General features: G+C 39.9%; 4 protein-coding genes across 4 annotated transcripts in view; 2 read left to right on the forward strand and 2 right to left on the reverse strand.

Moving 5' to 3' along the window:
* LOC127962387 (histone H2B) overlaps positions 1-25,328 on the reverse strand; it is a 966,021-nt gene that overhangs the window by 934,005 nt on the left and 6,688 nt on the right. The gene's annotated exons all lie outside the window — the stretch shown is intronic.
* On the reverse strand, positions 1,720-2,498 carry LOC127962361 (histone H1-like). Its single transcript, XM_052561937.1, has one exon. The coding sequence runs from the start codon at positions 2,441-2,443 to the stop codon at positions 1,823-1,825; it is 621 nt and encodes a 206-aa protein (XP_052417897.1). The 5' UTR covers positions 2,444-2,498; the 3' UTR covers positions 1,720-1,822.
* On the forward strand, positions 8,901-9,445 carry LOC127962402 (histone H4). The gene has a single exon (XM_052561975.1). It carries the CDS (start codon positions 8,942-8,944, stop codon positions 9,251-9,253), a length of 312 nt encoding a protein of 103 aa, XP_052417935.1. The 5' UTR covers positions 8,901-8,941; the 3' UTR covers positions 9,254-9,445.
* On the forward strand, positions 10,035-12,351 carry LOC127962395 (histone H2B). Its single transcript, XM_052561969.1, has one exon. The coding sequence runs from the start codon at positions 10,153-10,155 to the stop codon at positions 10,525-10,527; it is 375 nt and encodes a 124-aa protein (XP_052417929.1). The 5' UTR covers positions 10,035-10,152; the 3' UTR covers positions 10,528-12,351.

The following is a 25,328-nucleotide window of genomic DNA, read 5'->3' on the forward strand; positions in this document are numbered from 1 at the left end:
TAAACCAATCAATTAACTTCCCTCCAACATCCACCGACAAAGCCACGCCTCCACATCTGCGCGCGGACTGAGCAGCATTTCAGATAAAAATAAGTAAATAAACATACCATTTCTGATTAAACACATGAGGACAGAAAACATTAGAAACAAGAAAGTATGATAGGTGTTGGATAAGTTTTGCTTTTTTTTTAAATAAGGAAAACAAGCAGCAAATGAATAGAGTGCAAGCCTAAAAGAGACAAGCTTGTTAAAGTTAGAGGGTCATATTAAGATGGAAAATATGAGATGTGTTTCTTGAAGATGGCTAATGACTCAGCTGCTGGGATTGAGTTGAGCAGGAACTCCAGGAGAAAACATTTAATTTAAAAGTAACAGTGAGCTTCTAGAGACAATCGAGAGTATATAAAACGATATATATACAGTGGGGATCGAAAGTTTGGGGACCCTTTGCAGGTTCTGTGAAAATGCAAGTAATTTTCAAAAAATAAGAGAGATCATACTAAATGCATGTTATATTTTATTTAGTACTGTCATGAGTAAGATATTGTACATAAAATATATTAACATTTACTCCACTAGACAAAATAAATGCTGAAATTATTAAAATAACCCCACTCAAAAGTTTGGGAACCCTTGGTTCTTAGCACTGTGTTCTGTTACCTGATGATCCTCGACTGTCTTTCTGTTTTGTGATGGTTGTGCATGAGTCCCTTGTTTGTTCTGAACAGTTAAACTGAGCAGCGTTCTTCAGAAAAAATCTTTAAGCTCCTGCAGATTCTTCAGTTTTCCAGCATCTTTACATATTTGAACCCTTTCCAGCAGTGACTGTATGATTTTGAGTTACATCTTATCACACTGAGGACATTTGAGGGACTCAAACACAACTATTAAAAAAGATTCAAACATTCACTGATGCTCCAGAAGGAAACAAGATGCATTAGGAGCTGGGGGTGAAAACTTTTGAACACGATGAAGATGGCCAAATTTTTCTTATTTTGTTGAAATATAATTTTTTTCCATTTAGTTCTGCCCTTCGTAAGCAACAGAAGATACTTGTATGTTTCCCGGTACACAAATTAAGTACAATTTACATTGATCTTCAAATTCCAAAAGTTTTCACCCCCCAGCTCTTAATGCATCTTGTTTCCTTCTGGAGCATCAGTGAATGTTTGATATCTATAATATTTATATAATATTGATATTGATAATCTATATTTAATCAGGTTAAAATCAATGTTTAGTAGTGTGTGTGTGTGTGTGTGTGTGTGTGTGTGTGTGTGGTTAGAGATGGTTAGAGGGTTGGACTCCCAATCGAAAGGTTGTGGGTTCTAGTCTCGGGCTGGACGGAATTGTGGGTGGGGGGAGTGCATGTACAGTTCTCTCTCCACCTTCAATACCACGACTTAGGTGCCCTTGAGCAAGACATCGAACCCCCAACTGCTCCCCGGGCGCCGCAGCATAAATGGCTGCCCACTGCTCCGGGTGTGTGTTCACAGTGTGTGTGTGTGTGTGCACTTCGGATGGGTTAAATGCAGAGCACAAATTAGGAGTATGGGTCACCATACTTGGCTGAAAGTCACGTCAGTTTAACTTTCATATACACACACACACTACACATTGTTTTTAACCTGATTAAATATATATTGCTGATCCATTACAGCTGTTCACATTAATACTTCTTTTGTTATGCTTTTAACGTGTAAAACATGAGTCAATTTAAATGAAGATGGTATTATTATAAATGCGTGACTTTCTTTTGCTCTTTCTTCAGAGTTTGTGGGTGGCTCTGAAAAGAGCCGTTGGGGAAGAAAACAGAAGAGTTTTATTTCTTCTTGGGAGCTGCCTTTTTAGGCTTGGCAGCTTTAGGCTTTGCCGTCTTGGGTTTGGCGGTCTTCGCCTTTTTGGGGCTCTTGGCTGCTTTCTTGGGCGCCGCGGGCTTCTTCGCTTTCTTGGGGCTCTTCGTCGCCTTCTTGGGGCTTTTTGTGGCCTTCTTAGCGGCGGCGGGTTTCTTGGCCTTCTTGGGGGATTTCTTAGCGGCGGGCTTCTTTGCAGCTGCGCTCTTGGGCTTCTTGGCAGCAGCGGGTTTCTTGGCCGCGGGCTTCTTGGCTTTAGGAGCCGCTTTCTTCTTGGTCTCGGTCTGCTTCTTGCTGATCTTGAAGGAGCCGGAGGCGCCGGTCCCTTTGACCTGCAGCAGGGCGCCTTTAGTCACCAGGCTCTTGAGGGCGAGCTTGACGCGGGAGTTGTTCTTCTCCACGTCGTAGCCGCCGGCGGCGAGAGCTTTCTTCAGGGCGGCGAGGGACACTCCGCTCCTCTCCTTGGACGCGGACACGGCTTTGAGGATCAGCTCACTGACGCCGGGACCTGCTTTCTTGGCTTTGGCGGCGGACTTCTTCTTGGGCGCTTTGGCCGGCGGAGCGGCGGCTGCTGGAGCGGTTTCTGCCATTTCTCGGAGCGGAATCACAGTCTTTCAAACACTGAGTTCAATGTGTGTCGCTCGAGCAGCGCTGCGCTCTTAAACAACACATGAGAACCTTATAGACTCAACCCGCCCGCTCGCTGTCTGCGCGCCTCCGAGAGCCGCTCGCGCTTGTGTTTTCTTCTCCTACATTTAGGGGCAAAACTCGAGTGTTAACATAGTTAAGCGCAGTAGAAACAAAGTCAACACCAAGCAGAGGTTCTTGGCTTTCTGTGGAGACTAAAACCCGCGACGAGGAAATGTTGCTTTCGCCCCGGTCAGATCAAACTCGAGGCGAGCATCAGCCACGGAACAGAGCCGAGTGTAAATCTAATGCTATATTTAAGTGTTAAAGGTTGAAGAAACACCGAAATAGTCCTCTGTGTGTTTCAGAAACAGTTCGAGAGTGGTTTAATTGCATGAGCATCAGTGAGTGTGGTGTACAGTGTTTGATACAGCTGTAGTTTTGGGCAGCTTGAAGCACACACAGGTCCGGGGCTCCTCATCCTTTATTCAGCCGATAGACTACATGAAATGCTAATATGACCGATGTTTTAATTGAATTAACACCAACAATAGTTATAGTAATGTATATCTGACAGAGGTGTCAAGTAACGAAGTACAAATACTTCGTTACTGTACTTAAGTAGAAATTTGATGTATCTATACTTTACTTGAGTGATTATTTTTCAGCCGACTTTTTACTTCTACTCCTTACATTTTCACGCAAGTATCTGTACTTTCTACTCCTTACATTTTAAAAATACCTTCGTTACTGCTATTTCATTTCGGCTTGTTTTCATTCCGGCTTGTCATCATTCAAAAAAAAAAAAAAAAAACCTATCCAGATAAATCGCGCCATCCGGATGGAGTGAATTTGATTGTGGTTGGATGATAAGTATAAACATATACCATTCCGACACCCTATTGGTCTGTACGCGATCCATCGCACCTGCACGTGACATAAATCACATCACAGTCCAGCCAGGACATAGACAGTTTTGGGTTCGTTTATCAAAAAATATATTTCTTAAAAGTAGGGTTGGGTATGGAACCGGTATCCGATCGCCTCAGAGTCAGTCCGCTTAAATTTCACATGAAACCAGCGTCAGACCGGTCTCCTCCCGTCTTTCAGAGGCGCAGACCGCGAACGGAGCAGCGCATGCGCACTTAAACAAACAGAGGACACAAGGTATGTGTTTAGATTGTTAGAATATCCATCTGTGCAGTTCTTTGTCATAAATACAGTTTACAAAAGGTCACGAGGTAGCAGTCGGTTTCTCATCTGTAAAGTTTTCGCTCATCAAACCACAGCCGTTTCTTCCAGCGAAAATTTAGCCCTTAACACATATGAACGAACACATACTTTAATTAAACTTATTTAAATATTCTTAATTTAATCATACGTACTTTATACATACACTACTGTGCAAAAGTCTTAGACACGTTAGTATTTTCACTTAAAAGAATGGTGTTCGGACAGTTATTTATATATTTTGCTGTAGTGTTTCAGTATAAAATATATCAGTTTACATTTCCAAACATTAATTTTGCCGTTGTCAGACTGCTTGTGCATTCAAAATCGCACTAGATTATTATTAAAATTAATGGCAAACTGATATTTCCTACTGACACACTACAGATATAAATAACTGGCTTAAAACCCTTTTTGGGGAGAAAATACGATTTTTTCCATAAGACTTTTGCACAGTACTGTATTTTAAAAACGACATTGTTGCTACTTTATAAAGAATTCATTAATGACCATACAGTAATTCACAGAACTGATTTAAGACAGTGACAGACAGCACTCATGTTAACTAAATATCAGAGTGAGTGACAGAGATACAGTAGAAACATTATGTGTGCTTTTGTATTAAATAATGACCCAGACTGTGAAATACATTTATTAGCCTTAGATTAAGGGAAGCACAACTTGCACAACAAGCTATGGATTTATTTTAAATATTTGTAATGTTCTTTAAAGTTATCCATAGTTTTTTTGTGGTTCTTTTTTTTAAAGTATCGGTTCAGGCACCGTTTAGGAGCCGGTACCGTTTTAAAAGTATTGAAAAGGCACGACCCTACTTAAAAGTTATTATTTCTCACTGGCTCATTTACCAAATGAGTGCCTTTTCTTCGTCCTCCACAAATTAAGCTACTGTAGGTAGTTCGGTAGCGAGACGTTTTAATAAATTAGCGTTTTCGATTGACGATGCGATTGACAATGTTGTGATAAGTAGGCTATACCAACTTTGTAACTCGTTACCCCCCGAACACTGGACATAGCAGACATATGTACCAAATACAAGAAGCTATCAATCAAGAAAGTATCAGGATTATGATTTCTTTTTCAGTTTTAGTTTTTGATTAATCACTTGGATTAATCATTCATTTTGACAGCACTATAATGTTTACTGTAAATAGACAACCATACAAGTGTAATTGTTACTAAGCCTGCACCAATGTTCTTGTCCATTGCCCTCGCAGATTCCTGTAGCTAATCTTGGATGTACATTCCATTAAAAGTTATTGATGACAAGCCTCTGAAGTTTGACTTTTTGCACCATAACAGTACTTATTGGCAACTAGTCATCATATCTCTAGTCCTTTAATGTATTTGCATTGTACTAAAGTGCGTTCATTTTAAATGGGCATATATGCGGCTGAGGAAGACCTGAAGGTCGAAACGTTGCTTGATTAAATTCCTCTGGAGCAGTAGTTTTCAGTGTTCAGACTTCACTTCTTTATTTGTCTATATCATTTAGTTGTTTTGCACCTGCGTCCTAATTGGATGTTTGGGATGTGCACACCATTTTTGTATTTTCATATATGCGGCTGAAACAGGAAGCCTAGTGCATCCCAAATTTTTCAACATTAACATTTTAATATAACATTATAGTCATTATGGCCTATGGCCTTTAGAAAAATGTTTTTTGAGGCGGTGGGGTAGTACACAATAGGCCCCTGTGGTGCGGCCTAAGCTTTTGTTCTTAATGGCAATTTGTTCCCTTACATTACTTTTACTTTTATACTTTAAGTAGTTTTTTAAACCAGTACTTTTACACTTTTACTTGAGTAAAAAGCTTGAGTTGATACTTCAACTTCTACAAAAGTCTTTTTAAACCCTAGTATCTATACTTCTACTTGAGTAATGAATGCCAGTACTTTTGACACCACTGATATCTGATCACTTCAGTATTATTTTGGTAAAAACATCTTCAGTGGCTGATGTACAAAGTGAGCTAGATCCCGGTCGGCGTTTCAACCTTGAAACAACGTCAGATACCAGGGTTGAATCAACGTAGAATTACCTTTCGATTTAGCAAATTGGATCAACGGTGATATTGTGACGTTGTTTCACCGTTTTACCTTCATCAACGGGTGAATTATGGCCGTCATGGAGACCTTGGATTAACGTTGAATGATGTGTTAATTTTGCAATGTAAATCGATGTTGATTGACCGTCGTACCGTGCACCACAAATACACAACTCAGTTACCAGGAAGTTTTTTAAGTAAATTAAACTTATCCGGGTTTACTAATATATATATATATATATATATATATATATATATATATATATATATATATATATATATATATATATATATATATATATATATATATAGTTATAAAAACTATAAACTATATATACAGTTTTCAAAGCCAATCTATCTGCTCCCCATTCCTGACCTGAAATACATTAAATTCACAACTCGCTTACATCTTCCCACCATTTATTCAATATGCTCTCTCCAATTTATTCTATTATCAAACCAAACTCCTAGAAATCTTACTGTACTTACACACTCTAATTATTTTTTGAATATAATTTTAACTTAACATCCATATTCCTCCTCATTTTAGTAAAAACTATTACTTTTGTCTTTTCCACTGAAAACTTAAAACCATTTTTCCCTGACCACTTTTCTACTTCATTTAGCGCATGTTGAATTTTCTTTAGGTTATACTCTATATTCTTTCCTCTAAACCAGATAGCCCCATCATCAGCAAACAATGATTTCCCCAGACTTCTATCAATCCTTGAAAAAAAAAGAAAACATCATTAATCATGATAATAAATAAAAGTGGACTAATTACACTGCCCTGAGGTGTACCATTATCAGTTATTCCACTTGAAGATATACTGTAGCTCCACCCATCTTTACTCTAATACTTCTTCCAATTAAAACTCTTTAATCCAATTATACAATCTTCCTTTTATACTCATCTTCTGCAACTTTATTAGTAACCCCTCTTTCCACAACATATCATAGGCATTTTCTTTATCAAATAAAACAGCAATGACACTTTCCTTATTTATAAATGCCTTTCTTATTTAATCTTCTAATAATACTATTGGACCCATAGTCCCTCTACCACACCTGAACCCACTTTGATAAGAAGAAAACCAGTTCATTTTTTTTTTTCAGATGATGAGTCAATCTGTCAGTTAACATTCTCTCTATTACCTTACATAAATGAGAAGTTAAAGCTATTGGAAGATAATTTATAGGATTACTTGGATCTTTCCTAGGCTTTTTAATAGGTATAATTAGTGCTTCCTTCCAACTTAATTATACCTTCCATCCATATTCTATTATAAAATGTTAAAATCACTTCCATAGAAATTTCACTAAAATGCTTCATCATACAAAAACTTAATTCCATCCATTCCTGTAGTAGATTGTTTTATTCTTCTTACTGCATTCTTTAACTCACTCATAGAAAATAATAGATCTAACAAATTATCCTCAGCCTCTTTTTTCTTCTTTATTTCAGGATATTCCTTCATCACAACCTCTCTCATTTTCTGTTCAGTCAAATTTTCTGAGCTATTTACATTAATAAATGCCTTTAAAAACATTTCCACTTTATCTCCATCCTCCACAGCTATTTCTCCCTCCATACTTAAAACTGGATATCCATTACTCTTTTGAATCCCTTTCATTTTCTTAATCATGCCCCATACCTCCTCTACTGGTGTATTCTTCCCTATTTCATCACAATAAGCCATCCAATACTCTTTCTTAGCTTTCCTTACAATCTTCCTTACCTCAGCTTGTGCTTTTTTATACTCTATTAAATCTTGGAAATTATGTGTTTTCTTAACTATGCTAAATGCTTTCCTTTTCCTTCTTACTGCACTTGCACAATCTTATTCTTCCTACCTCCTTTCCTCTTCGGTACATTTATTTGCTGCTGCTCTAATGGCATAAACAATATCATCACTTATCATTTCTACAGATCTATCTATAATATTCTTCAATCCATCTTCACTCAGACTCATGAATTCTTCCCAATTCGCTTTATCAAACCCCCATCTACCAATATTTCCTTGATTCCCCTTACTTCCTCTCACATTTACATTAACATATATCATTATTGGATAGTGATCACTCCCAATAGTATCTTGTCGCAATATTTCCCACTCAGCACTCCATGCGATTGAATCAGACACCATTGTTAGATCCAGCACAGACTCTTTACCTGTAGCCACATCTATTCTTGTACTACCCCCATTATTCAGACATACCAAACTCCTCCGATCTATCAAATCTTCCATCACCATTCCATTAGAATCTGTCTCTAAACCTCCCCAAATCACCCTATCTTCATTAAGACCCTCTATTTGTTCTAATTCACGCAACACTAATTTCTTACAAGGATTATAAAAGTTTATTATAACATACTTTTTCCCATTCACCTATACCTCCACTACAACATACTCTTGTGCTACACCTTTGCCTAATGATCTATAATGCATGCCTTCCTTAATCAGAGTAAATACACCCTACACCATTACCCTCCTCTCGATCTCTTCTCTCACTCACATATCGTTTAATAACAAAATCAAATCTAGGTTTAAGCCATGACTCTTGTATATGAGATCCGGTTTAACTTCCATCTCATTAATAACACTTTTAAACTCCAACCCATTAGCCCATTGGCGTAGGTTTGGACTCAGCTTTGGTGGGGACACCCCCAGAAGATTTATATTCTTCTTCGTTAGTTTTTATTGGCAGTTGGCAAACAAGTTGAGTGATGCGCGATGCATTACCATCCGCCACCACGCACAGTAATAGAGCTTTTTGTTTTTTTTGTACCGCTCCAGTCTGACAGACTGAGAGAAAATGAAACAAAGTTAAAGTTGTTTATAAAAAAATGATTCGGGGTTTTTGGCACACACACACACACACACACACACACAGGAAACAACATAATACATACGTCAAATGCGCACATATGTAAATATTAATTTAATTTGCTCTAATAAATCATATCTGTCAATTTTTTTTTATGAAAAAAAGAAACAAAGGACAACTATCGATTGTTTCTTGCTCGAACTAGGGGGGGGGGGGGGGTGTCATGTGACGCGCAGCTGGTTTCAGTTAGGTCCTGTAGGCAACTGTAAAACGTCTCCCTTAAGCATTTGTGTTGTAATACTTTCCGTTGTATGAGTAAAATAGAGATCATCTCATCATGTCTGGAAGAGGCAAAGGCGGTAAAGGACTCGGAAAAGGAGGCGCTAAGCGTCACCGTAAGGTGCTGCGCGATAACATCCAGGGAATCACCAAACCCGCCATTCGTCGTCTAGCCCGCCGCGGCGGAGTCAAGCGCATCTCCGGTCTGATCTACGAGGAGACCCGCGGTGTGCTGAAGGTGTTCCTGGAGAACGTGATCCGCGACGCCGTCACCTACACCGAGCACGCCAAGAGAAAGACCGTCACCGCCATGGACGTTGTGTACGCGCTCAAACGACAGGGACGCACCTTGTACGGCTTCGGAGGATAAACCGCATCAGATCCGAGAACAAACCCAACGGCTCTTTTAAGAGCCACCCACACTCTCACTTAAAGAGCTCATGGTGCTGCATATTATACGAAAAGTGTTTATACAGCCGTTACAAATAGTTTAGTCTTATGGATCTGATAGGTCGTTGTTGTTTTTAAAGATGCTTTAAGCATCAGTGCATTTTAGACGTTTACGTTAAAATAAACAGTTTTATTAACTTTTCTTTATTCTGTTTAAGAGAAAGAATATCTGATTTAAGGCTTAAAGTTTAAGGTTACATACGTAGAATTATTTCGGCAAATAAAGGCGAATCTATTTTAATCAAAGGGCTTTTTATTTTACATTTCTTTAAACTATAACAACCGAGCTCCAGGTCAAGATATATTTGATTATATAGCGCTTTTAACGATAAAGATTGTGTCAAAGCAGCTTTGCAGTATTACATATGAAAATTGTGTTAATAATGCAAAAGAACAATAGTAAACACTCAATGTTAAACAATCGATGCTTTTTGGCTATTTTTCCTTTGTAATTTCCTTAATGGATTTATAATAGTTAAACAATTTGTGCATGATATTTATCTAAAACTATTTATTTTCTCAAAATATATACATAAAAAAAAAAAAAAAATAGCGAGAAATGAAACAAACAACCCAGTCGGGTAGGTGTCGTTCAAACGTGGTGTGGTGGGTGGGGCTATAATTTAAGCGCCTGTGATTGGCTCTATTTCCAGTTAAGTAACGACTTGAATGGTCCAATTAAATGCAAGGTTATGGGTCTGACCAATAAAAACACGGAACCACAAGGTCCCACAAAATTAACATAGACTAGTGAATAACTAGCCCTGTATGAATTCAGTCCGCTACTGATTTCTGAGAGATTGAATCGGAAACATCATCATGCCTGAACCAGCGAAGTCCGCGCCGAAGAAAGGCTCCAAGAAGGCCGTCACTAAGACCGCCGCGAAAGGAGGAAAGAAGCGCAGAAAGTCCAGGAAGGAGAGCTACGCCATCTACGTGTACAAAGTGCTGAAGCAGGTTCATCCTGACACCGGGATCTCTTCGAAGGCGATGGGCATCATGAACTCTTTCGTCAACGATATCTTCGAGCGCATCGCCGGTGAGTCGTCTCGTCTCGCTCACTACAACAAGCGCTCCACCATCACTTCCCGAGAGATCCAGACCGCCGTGCGTCTGCTGCTGCCCGGGGAGCTGGCCAAACACGCCGTGTCCGAAGGCACCAAGGCCGTCACCAAGTACACCAGCTCCAAGTAGAGCAGTCCGACCCCGAGACACACCCCAAAGGCTCTTTTAAGAGCCACCCATCCACTCACTCGAAGAGCTATTTTACTTTTATCTTCCAGTCATAGATGAAGTGAAGATGACCTAAACCGTCTGTTACTTTTGTAATCATTCTACAGAAACCTCCACTTTCGCTATGGCAGATAGTGATGGGAAGTCACTATCTGCTCCGCTCCCAAAGAAGAGCCAGCTCTATCGACTCCTGAATGGCTTTTAATTTAGGATTTTTTTTTTTTTTTTCGTAAACCTTTGTTTTACCATAATTTTGCAAAAATGAATGGTTTGTGTGTTGAAACCCCTTTCATGTGCAGCGTTTTTATGACAATCCTTATAATTGTTTCCATGGGACTGCACCCACCCAAGCTCCTGTCAAACACCGCGACACGCACGTTTGCAACAACATTTTCACCGGAGAAAGAGATAAACGCTTAGAAAAGTCCATATAGCAAGCATGATGCCTTCTATTTCTAGATGACAAAGGTTACCGGTACTGACACTATGACAAAGGTTACCGGTTACCGGTACTTATCTGAACTAACGTCATGATCACTGCCACTAGATATAAAGAACACAAAAAAGTGTCAAAGTGCACTGCTGCTCGTAGACTAGCTCCAGTGCTCATTGCTGCGATGCTAAATGATAGCTACTCACCAGGACACCAACTCTCCACTCATTCTCCTCGGACCATGCATTACAGGCTTTGACGGCCATCAGTTCTTGGCAATTCCTCATTTGCCCTCTCACGGCTGGCTCGATTGAAATCACACCGCTGCGGGTCATCGCACATGTTTGCTCTCGCCACCTCTTCCTCATCCGTCAGTCGCTATAACGTTAGTTCTGATGCTGCGTTCCAGGCAGATTTTTGAGCTCGTAATCACTATTTCATACCACAACTAACGACTTTGTACCGTTCCAGGCAAGTTACGCCAAACTTTCTGAGCGCAAGGAATTGTAACTAGATTATTTATTTTAATGCAAGGTTACATTGACCTAAAATAATTTTTTCAATGTGTACCACTTGCATAAACACTGCATCCGTAGGCAGTATTATCCGTAGGGGCTGCCATCATTGTTTCGCGTGCTGTGTGACCTCGGAACTCGGAGTACATCGATCTAGTACGAGACACAAGTTCACGGGGGGGAAGCCACGGAAAAACAAGGGTTGCCTGGAACGCTGCATCATACTAGACTGAGGCTACCTTTCCTTGACTTCTCCCCAACGTTACGTCATCACCGAGTTGCGTAAAAAACGTTACTACCAAAAACTTAAAAAATAGGTTTTCAAGACCATTTCAAAAATGATATGCATATCTTGAGTGATTTATGTACCCATTAATCGAAAGTGGTGGTTAACCTGCAACATGGCCTTTAATCACGTGACAGCCCCATACACTAAACCCAATGCACTCTGAGCCGGAAAGAGAATTGATTGATCTTTCAGTTCTTCGGATTGTTCGTTCTTTTGTCCCGTGATGTGACAACATTGGCTGGAGTAATTCGTTAATTTACAACTTTCCTTACAAATGGGTGCGTAGTATTTATTATTATTATTATTATTATTATTATTATTTATTCTTACAGTTACGTGATGCATTTCTGGTTTCAAATTGTTGCTTTTAATTTCTGTCATGATGGTACTTTTCCATAACACTGAATGTGGAAATAAAGAGTTGGTTATGCTTAAAATGTTGATCTTTTTTTCTGTCTGTTTGTTTTTGTTTAATTGTGTAGTTATTAAATCAGATTGTCTGTGTAAACCATACTTTTGTAACATATGACACTTTAAACATTAAAAAAATACTGTGTACATACTTTTCAATTGTTGTTTATTGTTTAATTTAGCACCAGACAAGCTTTGTTACAAAGAGGACAACTATTCCAAAATAAATTTAAATAATAATAAAAATTACCTTTAAATTCACAAAAATATTGCACAACAAGCTAGTCTTTTTATAAATAAGCTTTAAATTAAATAACACACTGTGGCTATATTTTTAGGACTTGCTTTAAGGCATGTTTGCATTAAAAAAAAAAAAACAAAAAAAAAAAACAAGCTCCCTGACCTTGGATGGGCTGAGTCTGTGAGTTCTTCTATCTGAGATAATCAGCCCAGTTTTAGAAATAATTATTTCAGATGGCACGGATGTGGCCACAATGCAAAGTCTTGTCTTTGTGACTTCAGAAAGGCTTGTGTATACTGGTGAACATCTCCTCCACCAGGCCAGAGGGTCTGATGTGTGGGGTAAGAGTGGCTCTGCAAGGTTGGCCATCATAGCATCTGAGGTCTGAAGAGGCAGCAGAAGGCTCAAACTTGCTACCCTCTCGTCAAAGTCTTCCCAAAACATGGCCCCTGCACTGGCAGTCGCACCAGGATCTGAAGCTGGGTTAAAACTGTTAAAGCTGAAGTTATCATAACCTTAATGTTTTAAACTGACATTAATAATTCAAATTCAAAATATTATTTGCTTTTAATGTATGACATTATGTCATTTTTTGAGAAATCTTCTTATACATATATTACAACAATATGTCAAGTCTTCCTAGGAAAAGCAATTATTATATCAGCAAACTCAAAACTGGAGTAAAAATGAACAAACTAGTCTATAAATACTTTTTATTGTAAGCTTTGATTATTATATTATTATATAGCCTAGTGTTTATTTACCAATAGACAGTCAAAAAGACAAATTAATCAATATTTTATTTATGACAGGGTTTTATTTATTTATAAAATAATAACAAACCACAGATCCTCAACAAACAGTAACAAAAACACAGTGACAGAAATGTCAGAAATAGCGCATGGGTCTGTCACGTGATTAAGGAACGAGTCAAACTCGACCCGAAAGACTCATGAGATGAACTAATCAATTCTCTTAATGGCTCAAGACCGCGTTGGTTTCGCGTATAGGTCTGTCACGTGGTTAAGGAATGAATTAAACCCGAAGACTTCTTGTCAAATAAGAGGTGAGATGAGCTAATCACAGACTGAAGACCCAGGTAAAGAATTATTATTTTTTTCTGTATCTCATAACCTTTTAGTTTTGTATTATATGTAGCGTGATCAACGTTTGCTTAAGTACTAGATGTGTTGGGGAAGTAACATAATTTGTATTACATTTTGCTAAAATGAACAAAATGAATGAATGACTCGAAAAAAGATTCGTTCATTTTGCTGAACAGACTCAAAAGTCTGAGTCGGTAAAATGATCCGAACTTCCCATCACTAGTGGAGTGCCGCTTCATCCCCCTCTCTGTTTTTACATAATGTTATGATCCCATAAACTCGCATCTGATTGGCCGCGATGCGATTGCTGACCAATAAAAACAAAGTTCTGCCTTGAGGTAAGCAGCCAAAGAAAAAAAAAAAACCTGGCAGCTGGCTCTCACTCGATGCGAGTCGGCTCTTCTGATTCAGAATCAGAAATCAGAATCAGAAAGAGCTTTATTGCCAAGTATGCTTACGCATACAAGGAATTTGTTTTAGTGACATAAGCTTCCAGTACACAGAGACAACAACACACAGAAAAAAACAAAAACAAAAAAAAAACAAAGAGAGATTTACAATTTGACAAATAAATAAGTGTATAAACAATTGTGCTATAAATGATAATGGAATAGGATTGAGTGAGATGCAGGAATGTTCTAGGATGGAGGGTTAACAAATAAATATAAGGATATTGCACGTTTATAAGCATAAGTAGGGAACATTTAACTGTTCATGAGGTAGATTGCCTGGGGGAAGAAACTGTTCTTGTGCCTTACTGTTCTGGTGTTTGCGGCTCTGAGACGCCGGCCAGATGGCAAAAGTTCAAAGATGGGGTGACTTGGACGTGAGGGATCCAGAGTGATTTTCTGAGCCCTTTTCCTCACTCTGGATGTCTACAGTTCTTGAAGGGTGGGCAGGGGAGCACCAGTAATCCTTTCAGCTGTCCGAACAGTAGAGCTGTAGTCAAGTCCGGCTTTGTCGAGTCCAAGTCAAGTCCAAGTCCAGGACTAGTCGAGACCGAGTCAAGACCGAGTCCAAAGAGGTTCGAGTCCAAGTCAAGTCCAAGTCCAAAAGTTTCGAGTCCAAGTCCAAGACCGAGTCCAAATGAAAGAAAAAAGGGTCCTCTTCAAGACCACATACTAAACTACTGATAATGTTTGTGATGCGAGAGACAGCATATCTCCTATTCTAAGAAAATCATTTTACATTATTATTTGCAATGATCAAAAAGCATGTGCAAAGTAACAACTCTGTAGGACAGGGGTCTCCAAACTACATCCTGAATGGCCAATGTCCTGAAAAGTTTAGCTCCAACTGGCCTTAAAACACCTGGAAGATTAGTGTATCTAGTAAGAGCTTGATTAGGTTCAAGTGTGTATAATTAAGGTTAAAGCTAACAGGGGCGTTAAACAAGATCCCGGGCCCTATGCATAGGCAGTCCTGACGGGCCCCCATGGCCCCCACCCATGAAAATATCCAGGTAAAAAATATATATTTCAGATTCATACTTTTCAAGGGCCCTCTCTTCCTTTGGGGCCCTGGTAATGAGTATTGGTTTTACCCCCAGTCCGACCCTGGGAGCTAAACTTGGATAAACAAACAAAGTTTGGAACTGTAAGGTCAAATAATTTTTATGTACTTTATTTTTTGTTGACATTATATCTGTGGTCAAAAATTTATATGACTATGCCTAATTGGCACAGTGCACAGACACACGCAAAGCTCGGGATATGACAAATGCACGCAGCAAGGCTAGAATGGATACGTTTGGCTCTACTGGACAGGCGCACATAAATACAACGAAATTTTTGTCATACCGTACGAGTGCTTGCATAGACTAGTCGAGCTCTGTCGGAAACAATCGACTACTCCAGCATGCATTAACCATAATGCATACAAAGTGTTTGCAAGTACGACGTGAATTTTAGAATTACAATATTGCGTGGAGCTGTTACTATATGACCTTATCTATGTTGCATGTAAAAATAAAATATGTAGGCCTAATGTGATAATTAGGGTTGTGCCTGAAGCCGAATACCTTATTCGGAATGGCACGGATAATGGCTTAAAAAACGAATAACGCACAAGGAATAATTCTGCCTAAATACTCGGCTAAACCTGACACAGTCTGGTGTTTGCTAGATAACAGGTGAGCCAGGGCATCAGCGCCAGAAGTGAATGAATGTAAACTTTATGAGTGAAAAGAGCGCAAATCAAACACCCCATTGTTTTGTTTACTAAATACAGTACTTCTACATTTAAAAAATAATTACTGCATGTGCTTTTTTAAAACACACACACATTTTCAAAATAAAAATTTTGTGCCTCTCTCTGTGCATCTCTCAGAAATCAGAGCGTTGCAAGAGTAATTTTACCTATAATAATACATCATAGCTACACGTTATATTATTTGTATATATTTAAAAGGCAAATATTGAAAGCTTAGGCTACCATATGATACGAATTAATGGAATAAGCACAGCGCGCTCGCCAATCAAACGGCCGCGCTGCGCGTCTCAGTCTCTCAAAAACCAAACCAGTTCTCTCTCAAGAGCAGGCTAATAATGAGCTTCGATACGGATACATTGTCTACTTGTCCTACATGTTTGCATCTTTACCTTTTGCTGGTTTGCGCGGAACACACACATCTGTTTAGTTAAGTTCATTAACATTAAGACTCGCTTAAAGTGTTCTGCGTAATGAGAATGTGTGCATTGAATGGATTCAGTCGTGTTCAAATGATCACTATGACACGTTTGTCATGACATCTCTCTGCTTGCATGATAAATATTATTTTAGAATTTAATAATTATTTCAGTTTAACACGACATACTTGTTCAGTGATAACTACGAAAAAATATATAAAAAGTCATAACAGTCTTATCAAGTAACTGTACGATGTTGTATCCGAATGCAGATAGGAAAAATTTTGTGATTGTTACAGATACAAATACTGGCTGTTACATGAAAATGTAAATATGTAATGTCATAATTATAAAAATTTTAAAATTTACATATGTAATTGTTGCATAAGGCTATACATTAATACGCTTTTATTGATAAAAAGGCTATCTAGGTGTAGACGTAAATAAAACACAATCTAACAGGTAGAAATTAAATTAGAAACATCTAAACTTTTCAGGTCGCAGTAAATGCACCGCTGGTCATGCACATCCTTTCCCGGAACAATACTGAAAGCTAAGGCAAGATGGAGAAACAGATGATCATAGTTGTACAAGGATAGCCATTTTTTAAATGAATCTATTAGCAGAGCTGCTGCAAGTGATTTTAAGTGCTGGAATTCCATTTATTCTTTGCTGAAACTTCTGCGTCATCATGGAGAGCGGGTCATGGTTGCCCAGCAACAGCAGACGCCACTGGAGCGCGAGCGCAGATTACAGAGTGCTTTGGAAATAAGGAGAGCGGTGCTCCTAGCGTTTTCCACACGTTTTCAGTCGCGACATCATGCAAATGTGGTTTTGTTTTGAAGGAGAATTTTTTTTTTTTTTGCTGGACTCGGTCGAGACCAACTAGAAGACTTGGCGAGTCCAATGGCCAAGTCCGAGACAAGTCCAAGTGCAAATCCAAGACCGGACTCGAGTACTACAGCCCTACCGAACAGTTTTCTGTAGTCTTCTGATGTCTGATTTTGTTGCTGAACCAAACCAGACAGTTATTGAAGTACAGAGGACAGACTCAATGACGGCCGAGTAGAACTGTTTCAGCAGCTCCTGTGGCAGGTTAAACTTCCTCAGCTGGCGAAGGAAATACAACCTTTGCTGGGCCTTTTTAATGGAGTCAATGTGACTGTCCCACTTCAGGTCCTGAGAGATGGTGGTTCCCAGGAACCTGAATGACTCCACTGCAGTCACAGTGCTGTTCATGATGGTGAGTTGGGGGAGTGCAGGGGGGTTTCTCCTAAAGTCCACGATCATCTCCACTGTTTTGAGCGTGTTCAGCTCCAGGTTGTTAAGACTGCACCAGACAGCCAGTTGCTCAACCTCTTGTCTGTAAGCAGACTCATCACCGTCCTGGATGAGGCCGATGACTGTAGTGTCGTCTGCAAACTTTAGGAGCTTGACAAAGGGGTCTTTAGAGGTGCAGTCTTTGGTGTACAGGGAGAAGAGCAGAGGGGAGAGAACGCAGCCCTGGGGGACACCAGTGTTGGTGGAGCAGCTGTTTGATGTGAATTTCCCCAGTCTCACTAACTGTTGCCTATCTGTCAGAAAGCTGGTGATCCACTCACTGACAGACAGAGCTAGGAACAGAGAGCTGGGTCAGTTTGGTCTGAAGGGCTGTTGGGATGATGGTGTTGAAAGCCAAACTAAAGTCCACAAATAGGATCCTCACATAAGTCCCTGTTTTGTCCAGATGTTGCAGGATGAAGTGCAATCCCATGTTGATTGCATCATCCACGGACCTGTTTGCTCGGTAAGCAAACTGCAGGGGGTCCAGTAAGGGTCCAGTGATGTCCTTCAGATAAGCCAGAACCAGTTTTTCAAACGACTTCATGACGACAGATGTTAGAGCCACAGGTCTGTAGTCGTTAAGTTCTGCTATCTTGGGTTTCTTTGGGATGGGGATGATGGTGGAGCGTTTGAAGCAGGAAGGCACTTCACACAACTCCAGGGATCTGTTGAAGATCTGTGAAAAGATGGGGGCCAGCTGGTCAGCACAGATTTTCTGACAGGCTGGTGTAACGACATCTGGGCCTGGTGCTTTTCTTCTTTTGTTCTTCCTGAAGACCTGGCGCACATCATCTTCACGGATTTGAAGAGCAGGAGGTGTGGAGAGTGGGATTGCAGGAGGTGTTGATGGATGTGTAGGGAGATGGTCAGAATGGGTGATGGGGGTTTCAAATCTGCAATAAAACTCATTCAGGTCGTTAGCAAGTCGTTGATTTTCTTCAGTGCAAGGGGATGGTGTCTTGTAGTTCGTGATGGCTCTTATACCTCTCCACACTGAAGTTGAGTCGTTGGAAGTAAACTGGTCTTCCAACTTTTTAGCGTAGGTCTTTTTAGCCGCTCTGATCTCTTTGTTCAGTGTGTTCCTGGCCTGATTGTACAAGACCCTGTCCCCATTTCTATAGGCATCCTCTTTGGCCTGACGAAGATGTCTGAGTTTTACTGTAAACCATGGCTTATCATTGTTGAATATTAAATAAGTCCTGGTAGGAATGCATATATCCTCACAGAAACTAATATAGGATGTTACAGTCTCTGTGAGTTCGTCCAGATCGGTGGTAGCAGTATGGAGTGAGATTCATGCCAAAACCTCACACACACACACAAAATGTGTTTTACTCACGCCCAACGATTCACAAACAAACTCAGTGTGGTTTGCAAATACAAAACATCACTCACAAACTAATGCATTTTGTTCTGCAAATAAAAAACGTAGCTATCAAACAAATACAGTACGTTTTACATATACAAAGAAACGTATGTCTTCGTATATCCTCCAAGTACAAACTAAAATCTTTCAAGTACAAAACAAAATCTTTCAAATACAAAACAAAATCCTTCAAGTACAAAACAAAAATCCTTCAAGTACAAAACAAAATCCTTCAAGTACAAAACAAAATTTTACAAGTACGAAAAACTGTCACGTGACTTTTGGCACAAAGTTTTCGCCTTGCTGATCCACACGCAAATGCCTTCAGATCCACACACGCTAGTAAACTGTCATGTAATTCCACAACAGCAGGTGGCGCTATAAGCGACTTGCTTGGCGCCGCCACCGACATGGAAACAGGAGAGAACAAGAAACGCTAGCGTCAGGGACGTTTTGAATACGATGAGCGGCCAGCAGGTGAGTTTCCAGTCATTGCTGGTGAAAAATCAGCCTGAAGGGGTTGTTATTCGCTATAACAACCGCCTCGCTATACACGATCCCACTTATTACATTGCTACCTACAAAATAAATAAATAATTTGACAAAATGTATTGATTTTAAAATCGATTGTATTGCTTCCGCTAAAGAAAATAGTCCGTTCCGCGTCAATATAAACGGTCTGTTTTTCATGGCAAGGGTGTGTTTAGACCTCCAAATCAACCCTGGTCTTCTCCTGCTAGTGTCTAATAGAATATAGAGGCTTTATTCCATGTCAAATCAGTCAGAATCCAGGAAAGTGGTTGCAGCAACATCTCAGATGAAGAGTTCTTCTATATTATATTTGGGTCCCAAAACCAAGGCCTGTAAAAATATTCATATTTCTTGTCAGTCCTTGAGATTGTCATTTTTATAGCATCAAAAACACTATCAGAGAAGCATGTTTGGGCATTAATATCTTAAAGTGTTATTCATAGCCTCACCACATTTTGCAGGATGGAAGACAAACATGTTCTTAGTATAACTGAACCAAAGTTTGTACTGCATGTCTATTGAGATTCTACAAGGCCCTAGATTTGGGTAAATAGCTAAACCCCTGGTACTGAGGGTATTATAAACTCATTTTCTGCATCCGTATGATATCAATCATTACATTTTCGTAATCATAATCATGTGTCATTATTTGAGGTCTCTATCACTAATGATATGTAATAATTGATAGCCTGATTGCACTGCAAGTCGCTTTGGATAAAAGCGTCTGCTAAATGCATACATTTAATTTTAATTTAATGGTCATGAAGATATTAAGAATGAACCAAAGTGTAGTTTTTGGTCATTTTACTGGTCATGTTCAGTTAAACCAGTATTTTTGACCTCATACATTTTTCCTCTTTTCCCCTCTCTCTAGGAACTGCTTGCACAAACAATGTTAGAGAGAATCCACACACGGCTCCAGCATATTGTCTGTCAGCAACCCCTTGACCTGGATTACCTTGAATTTGTGTGTTTTCAGGAGGCTGTTCTTTTTAGTACTGCCTCTAACCAGGTTCTCATCCCAAAAGGCATTTTAGATGCACTCACAGAGCTGCACAAGTTGGTTAAAGGCGCGGTCACACTAGACTTTAAACGTGCAAAATTATTTCGGACACCGCTGCGAATATGGGCGGGAGCAATAAAACGGTCTTTCCTCAATTATCAAAACATGGATTAATATGTGCTTGTACTGTGTCTTTTGTGACGGCATCGAAAGCGTCTTATTATATTGTACTCTCTGTATCTCTCTCTATATAAATATATACACCCCAAGCAATAAAAATTATAAAACATCCACATTCAAATATATCATCTGTTCCGGTTGACACTACAAACCATGCAGATACTTTATTTTATTTTTTATAATCTTTTAAATACGTATTATATAAAATAGGACGCTGCGCTACAGCTAAAGTTATATAGCGCTTCCTTCATTTTTGAATTTCTGTACAGAGAGGTCACACAGTGACGTATCGATCTTCTACTGGTCCCACATCTTCACGTGATGCGAATTCGCAGGTCAGAGTTCACCAAACTTGAACTTTGGAACGCAGCGAAATGCAAAATTTTTCGCATGAGCTTGCGTTTACGGTCTGACACATTCGCATGCGTATGAATGGAAGTCAATGGAGAGAAAAGTGCAGTGTGACAGCCCCATAAGAAAGAGAAAACCAGGTCCCCATAGTAAAAAAAAAGAAAAAAAAGAGAAAGATTTTGTATTTTTTTTTTTTTTTGGTTGTTCCAACCCCCCAGATGTTTTAAGATTGTATTCACACTACAATAAAAAAATAATACAATCTACATGTGTTTGGTTTGAACATTCATTACGACATTAAGAGAGCTGAAAGTCTTAAAGTCTTAAAGTCTGCTGCTAGCACTGCTTGAGGAAAGCTATTCTTCCTGCTGCCACTGGCAGTCCTAACACGGGGCATGTCTGCTGGTCTGATTTGATTAAACAGAGAAAAATCAAACATTAGACCACCTCACTGATTTAGAAATATTTATTTGTGTTACTGTAACATCTTACAAACCAGTTATTAGCAGGGGCACTGTTCTGTAAATAAGTGTTCTTTTTGTATTTGTGCTGCATTATCATTGAATCAGGTCCTTTGCTGAGTACATTTTACTGTAAGCCTAGTGAGTGCTGGACATACTCCACAGTAAGTAGGTAGATGTCTGAGCCATGTGATTGGGAGTGTCCCAGAGGATTTATGGCTGCCCTTAGTGGTGCCATTTGTTCATCACTCAGTACATCGTCCATCTCAGGAACAGTGACACCATGGTGTGGCTCATCAGGCAGGCCACTGTCCTCCCAGTCCAAATGTGGTAGGTACAATACCTGCAAAGACATGTAAAGTGTTTATATATGGCAGTGGTTCTCAAACATTTTTACATCAAGGACCCGGACCACATTTGATAACATTTTGTAACAAACTCCAGAAATGCACAATATTAATTCTGAGACTGAATAACATTACTTTCTTTGTCAATGTATGTTCATTGACAAAGAACCCCCCGAACCTTCCTCAAGGACCAGTGCCAAACCCATTGCCAAGTTTATTCTTACTGATTGAATATACTTTAATTAAAATAAAATCTTCGCACATACTTCATACATATAGTTCTTTTTAGCAAGGGTTAAGGGTTATTAACAAGCAGGTTATGTCCTAATTTTCAGCTTTAAAAAAAATGCAGCACCCATGTATGCTGACAGCCTGCTGGTATGATATGGATGCAGAAAATGAGTTTATAATACCCTCAGTACCAGGAGTTTAGCTATTTACCCAAATCTAGGGCCTTGTAGAATCTCAATAGACATGCAGTACAAACTTTGGTTCAGTTATACTAAGAACATGTTTGTTTTCCATCCTGCAAAGTTTGGTAAGGCTATGAATAACACTTTAATGCACAAACATGGTTGTCTGATAGTGTTTTTGATGCTATAAAAATGACAATCTCAAGGACTGACAAGAAATATGAATATTTTTACAGGCCTTGGTTTTGGGACCCAAATATAATATAGAAGAACTCTTCATCTGAGATGTTGCTGCAACCACTTTCCTGGATTCTGACTGATTTGACATGGAATAAAGCCTCTATATTCTATTAGACACTAGCAGGAGAAGACCAGGGTTGATTTGGAGGTCTAAACACACCCTTGCCATGAAAAACAGACCGTTTATATTGACGCGGAACGGACTATTTTCTTTAGCGGAAGCAATACAATCGATTTTAAAATCAATACATTTTGTCAAATTATTTATTTATTTTGTAGGTAGCAATGTAATAAGTGGGATCGTGTATAGCGAGGCGGTTGTTATAGCGAATAACAACCCCTTCAGGCTGATTTTTCACCAGCAATGACTGGAAACTCACCTGCTGGCCGCTCATCGTATTCAAAACGTCCCTGACGCTAGCGTTTCTTGTTCTCTCCTGTTTCCATGTCGGTGGCGGCGCCAAGCAAGTCGCTTATAGCGCCACCTGCTGTTGTGGAATTACATGACAGTTTACTAGCGTGTGTGGATCTGAAGGCATTTGCGTGTGGATCAGCAAGGCGAAAACTTTGTGCCAAAAGTCACGTGACAGTTTTTCGTACTTGTAAAATTTTGTTTTGTACTTGAAGGATTTTGTTTTGTACTTGAAGGATTTTTGTTTTGTACTTGAAGGATTTTGTTTTGTATTTGAAAGATTTTGTTTTGTACTTGAAAGATTTTAGTTTGTACTTGGAGGATATACGAAGACATACGTTTCTTTGTATATGTAAAACGTACTGTATTTGTTTGATAGCTACGTTTTTTATTTGCAGAACAAAATGCATTAGTTTGTGAGTGATGTTTTGTATTTGCAAACCACACTGAGTTTGTTTGTGAATCGTTGGGCGTGAGTAAAACACATTTTGTGTGTGTGTGTGAGGTTTTGGCATGAATCTCACTCCATACTGCTACCACCGATCTGGACGAACTCACAGAGACTGTAACATCCTATATTAGTTTCTGTGAGGATATATGCATTCCTACCAGGACTTATTTAATATTCAACAATGATAAGCCATGGTTTACAGTAAAACTCAGACATCTTCGTCAGGCCAAAGAGGATGCCTATAGAAATGGGGACAGGGTCTTGTACAATCAGGCCAGGAACACACTGAACAAAGAGATCAGAGCGGCTAAAAAGACCTACGCTAAAAAGTTGGAAGACCAGTTTACTTCCAACGACTCAACTTCAGTGTGGAGAGGTATAAGAGCCATCACGAACTACAAGACACCATCCCCTTGCACTGAAGAAAATCAACGACTTGCTAACGACCTGAATGAGTTTTATTGCAGATTTGAAACCCCCATCACCCATTCTGACCATCTCCCTACACATCCATCAACACCTCCTGCAATCCCACTCTCCACACCTCCTGCTCTTCAAATCCGTGAAGATGATGTGCGCCAGGTCTTCAGGAAGAACAAAAGAAGAAAAGCACCAGGCCCAGATGTCGTTACACCAGCCTGTCAGAAAATCTGTGCTGACCAGCTGGCCCCCATCTTTTCACAGATCTTCAACAGATCCCTGGAGTTGTGTGAAGTGCCTTCCTGCTTCAAACGCTCCACCATCATCCCCATCCCAAAGAAACCCAAGATAGCAGAACTTAACGACTACAGACCTGTGGCTCTAACATCTGTCGTCATGAAGTCGTTTGAAAAACTGGTTCTGGCTTATCTGAAGGACATCACTGGACCCTTACTGGACCCCCTGCAGTTTGCTTACCGAGCAAACAGGTCCGTGGATGATGCAATCAACATGGGATTGCACTTCATCCTGCAACATCTGGACAAAACAGGGACTTATGTGAGGATCCTATTTGTGGACTTTAGTTTGGCTTTCAACACCATCATCCCAACAGCCCTTCAGACCAAACTGACCCAGCTCTCTGTTCCTAGCTCTGTCTGTCAGTGGATCACCAGCTTTCTGACAGATAGGCAACAGTTAGTGAGACTGGGGAAATTCACATCAAACAGCTGCTCCACCAACACTGGTGTCCCCCAGGGCTGCGTTCTCTCCCCTCTGCTCTTCTCCCTGTACACCAAAGACTGCACCTCTAAAGACCCCTTTGTCAAGCTCCTAAAGTTTGCAGACGACACTACAGTCATCGGCCTCATCCAGGACGGTGATGAGTCTGCTTACAGACAAGAGGTTGAGCAACTGGCTGTCTGGTGCAGTCTTAACAACCTGGAGCTGAACACGCTCAAAACAGTGGAGATGATCGTGGACTTTAGGAGAAACCCCCCTGCACTCCCCCAACTCACCATCATGAACAGCACTGTGACTGCAGTGGAGTCATTCAGGTTCCTGGGAACCACCATCTCTCAGGACCTGAAGTGGGACAGTCACATTGACTCCATTAAAAAGGCCCAGCAAAGGTTGTATTTCCTTCGCCAGCTGAGGAAGTTTAACCTGCCACAGGAGCTGCTGAAACAGTTCTACTCGGCCGTCATTGAGTCTGTCCTCTGTACTTCAATAACTGTCTGGTTTGGTTCAGCAACAAAATCAGACATCAGAAGACTACAGAAAACTGTTCGGTAGGGCTGTAGTACTCGAGTCCGGTCTTGGATTTGCACTTGGACTTGTCTCGGACTTGGCCATTGGACTCGCCAAGTCTTCTAGTTGGTCTCGACCGAGTCCAGCAAAAAAAAAAAAAATTCTCCTTCAAAACAAAACCACATTTGCATGATGTCGCGACTGAAAACGTGTGGAAAACGCTAGGAGCACCGCTCTCCTTATTTCCAAAGCACTCTGTAATCTGCGCTCGCGCTCCAGTGGCGTCTGCTGTTGCTGGGCAACCATGACCCGCTCTCCATGATGACGAAGAAGTTTCAGCAAAGAATAAATGGAATTCCAGCACTTAAAATCACTTGCAGCAGCTCTGCTAATA

The sequence above is a fragment of the Carassius gibelio genome, chromosome B7, assembly GCF_023724105.1.
Source record: "Carassius gibelio isolate Cgi1373 ecotype wild population from Czech Republic chromosome B7, carGib1.2-hapl.c, whole genome shotgun sequence".
NCBI lineage: Eukaryota > Metazoa > Chordata > Actinopteri > Cypriniformes > Cyprinidae > Carassius > Carassius gibelio.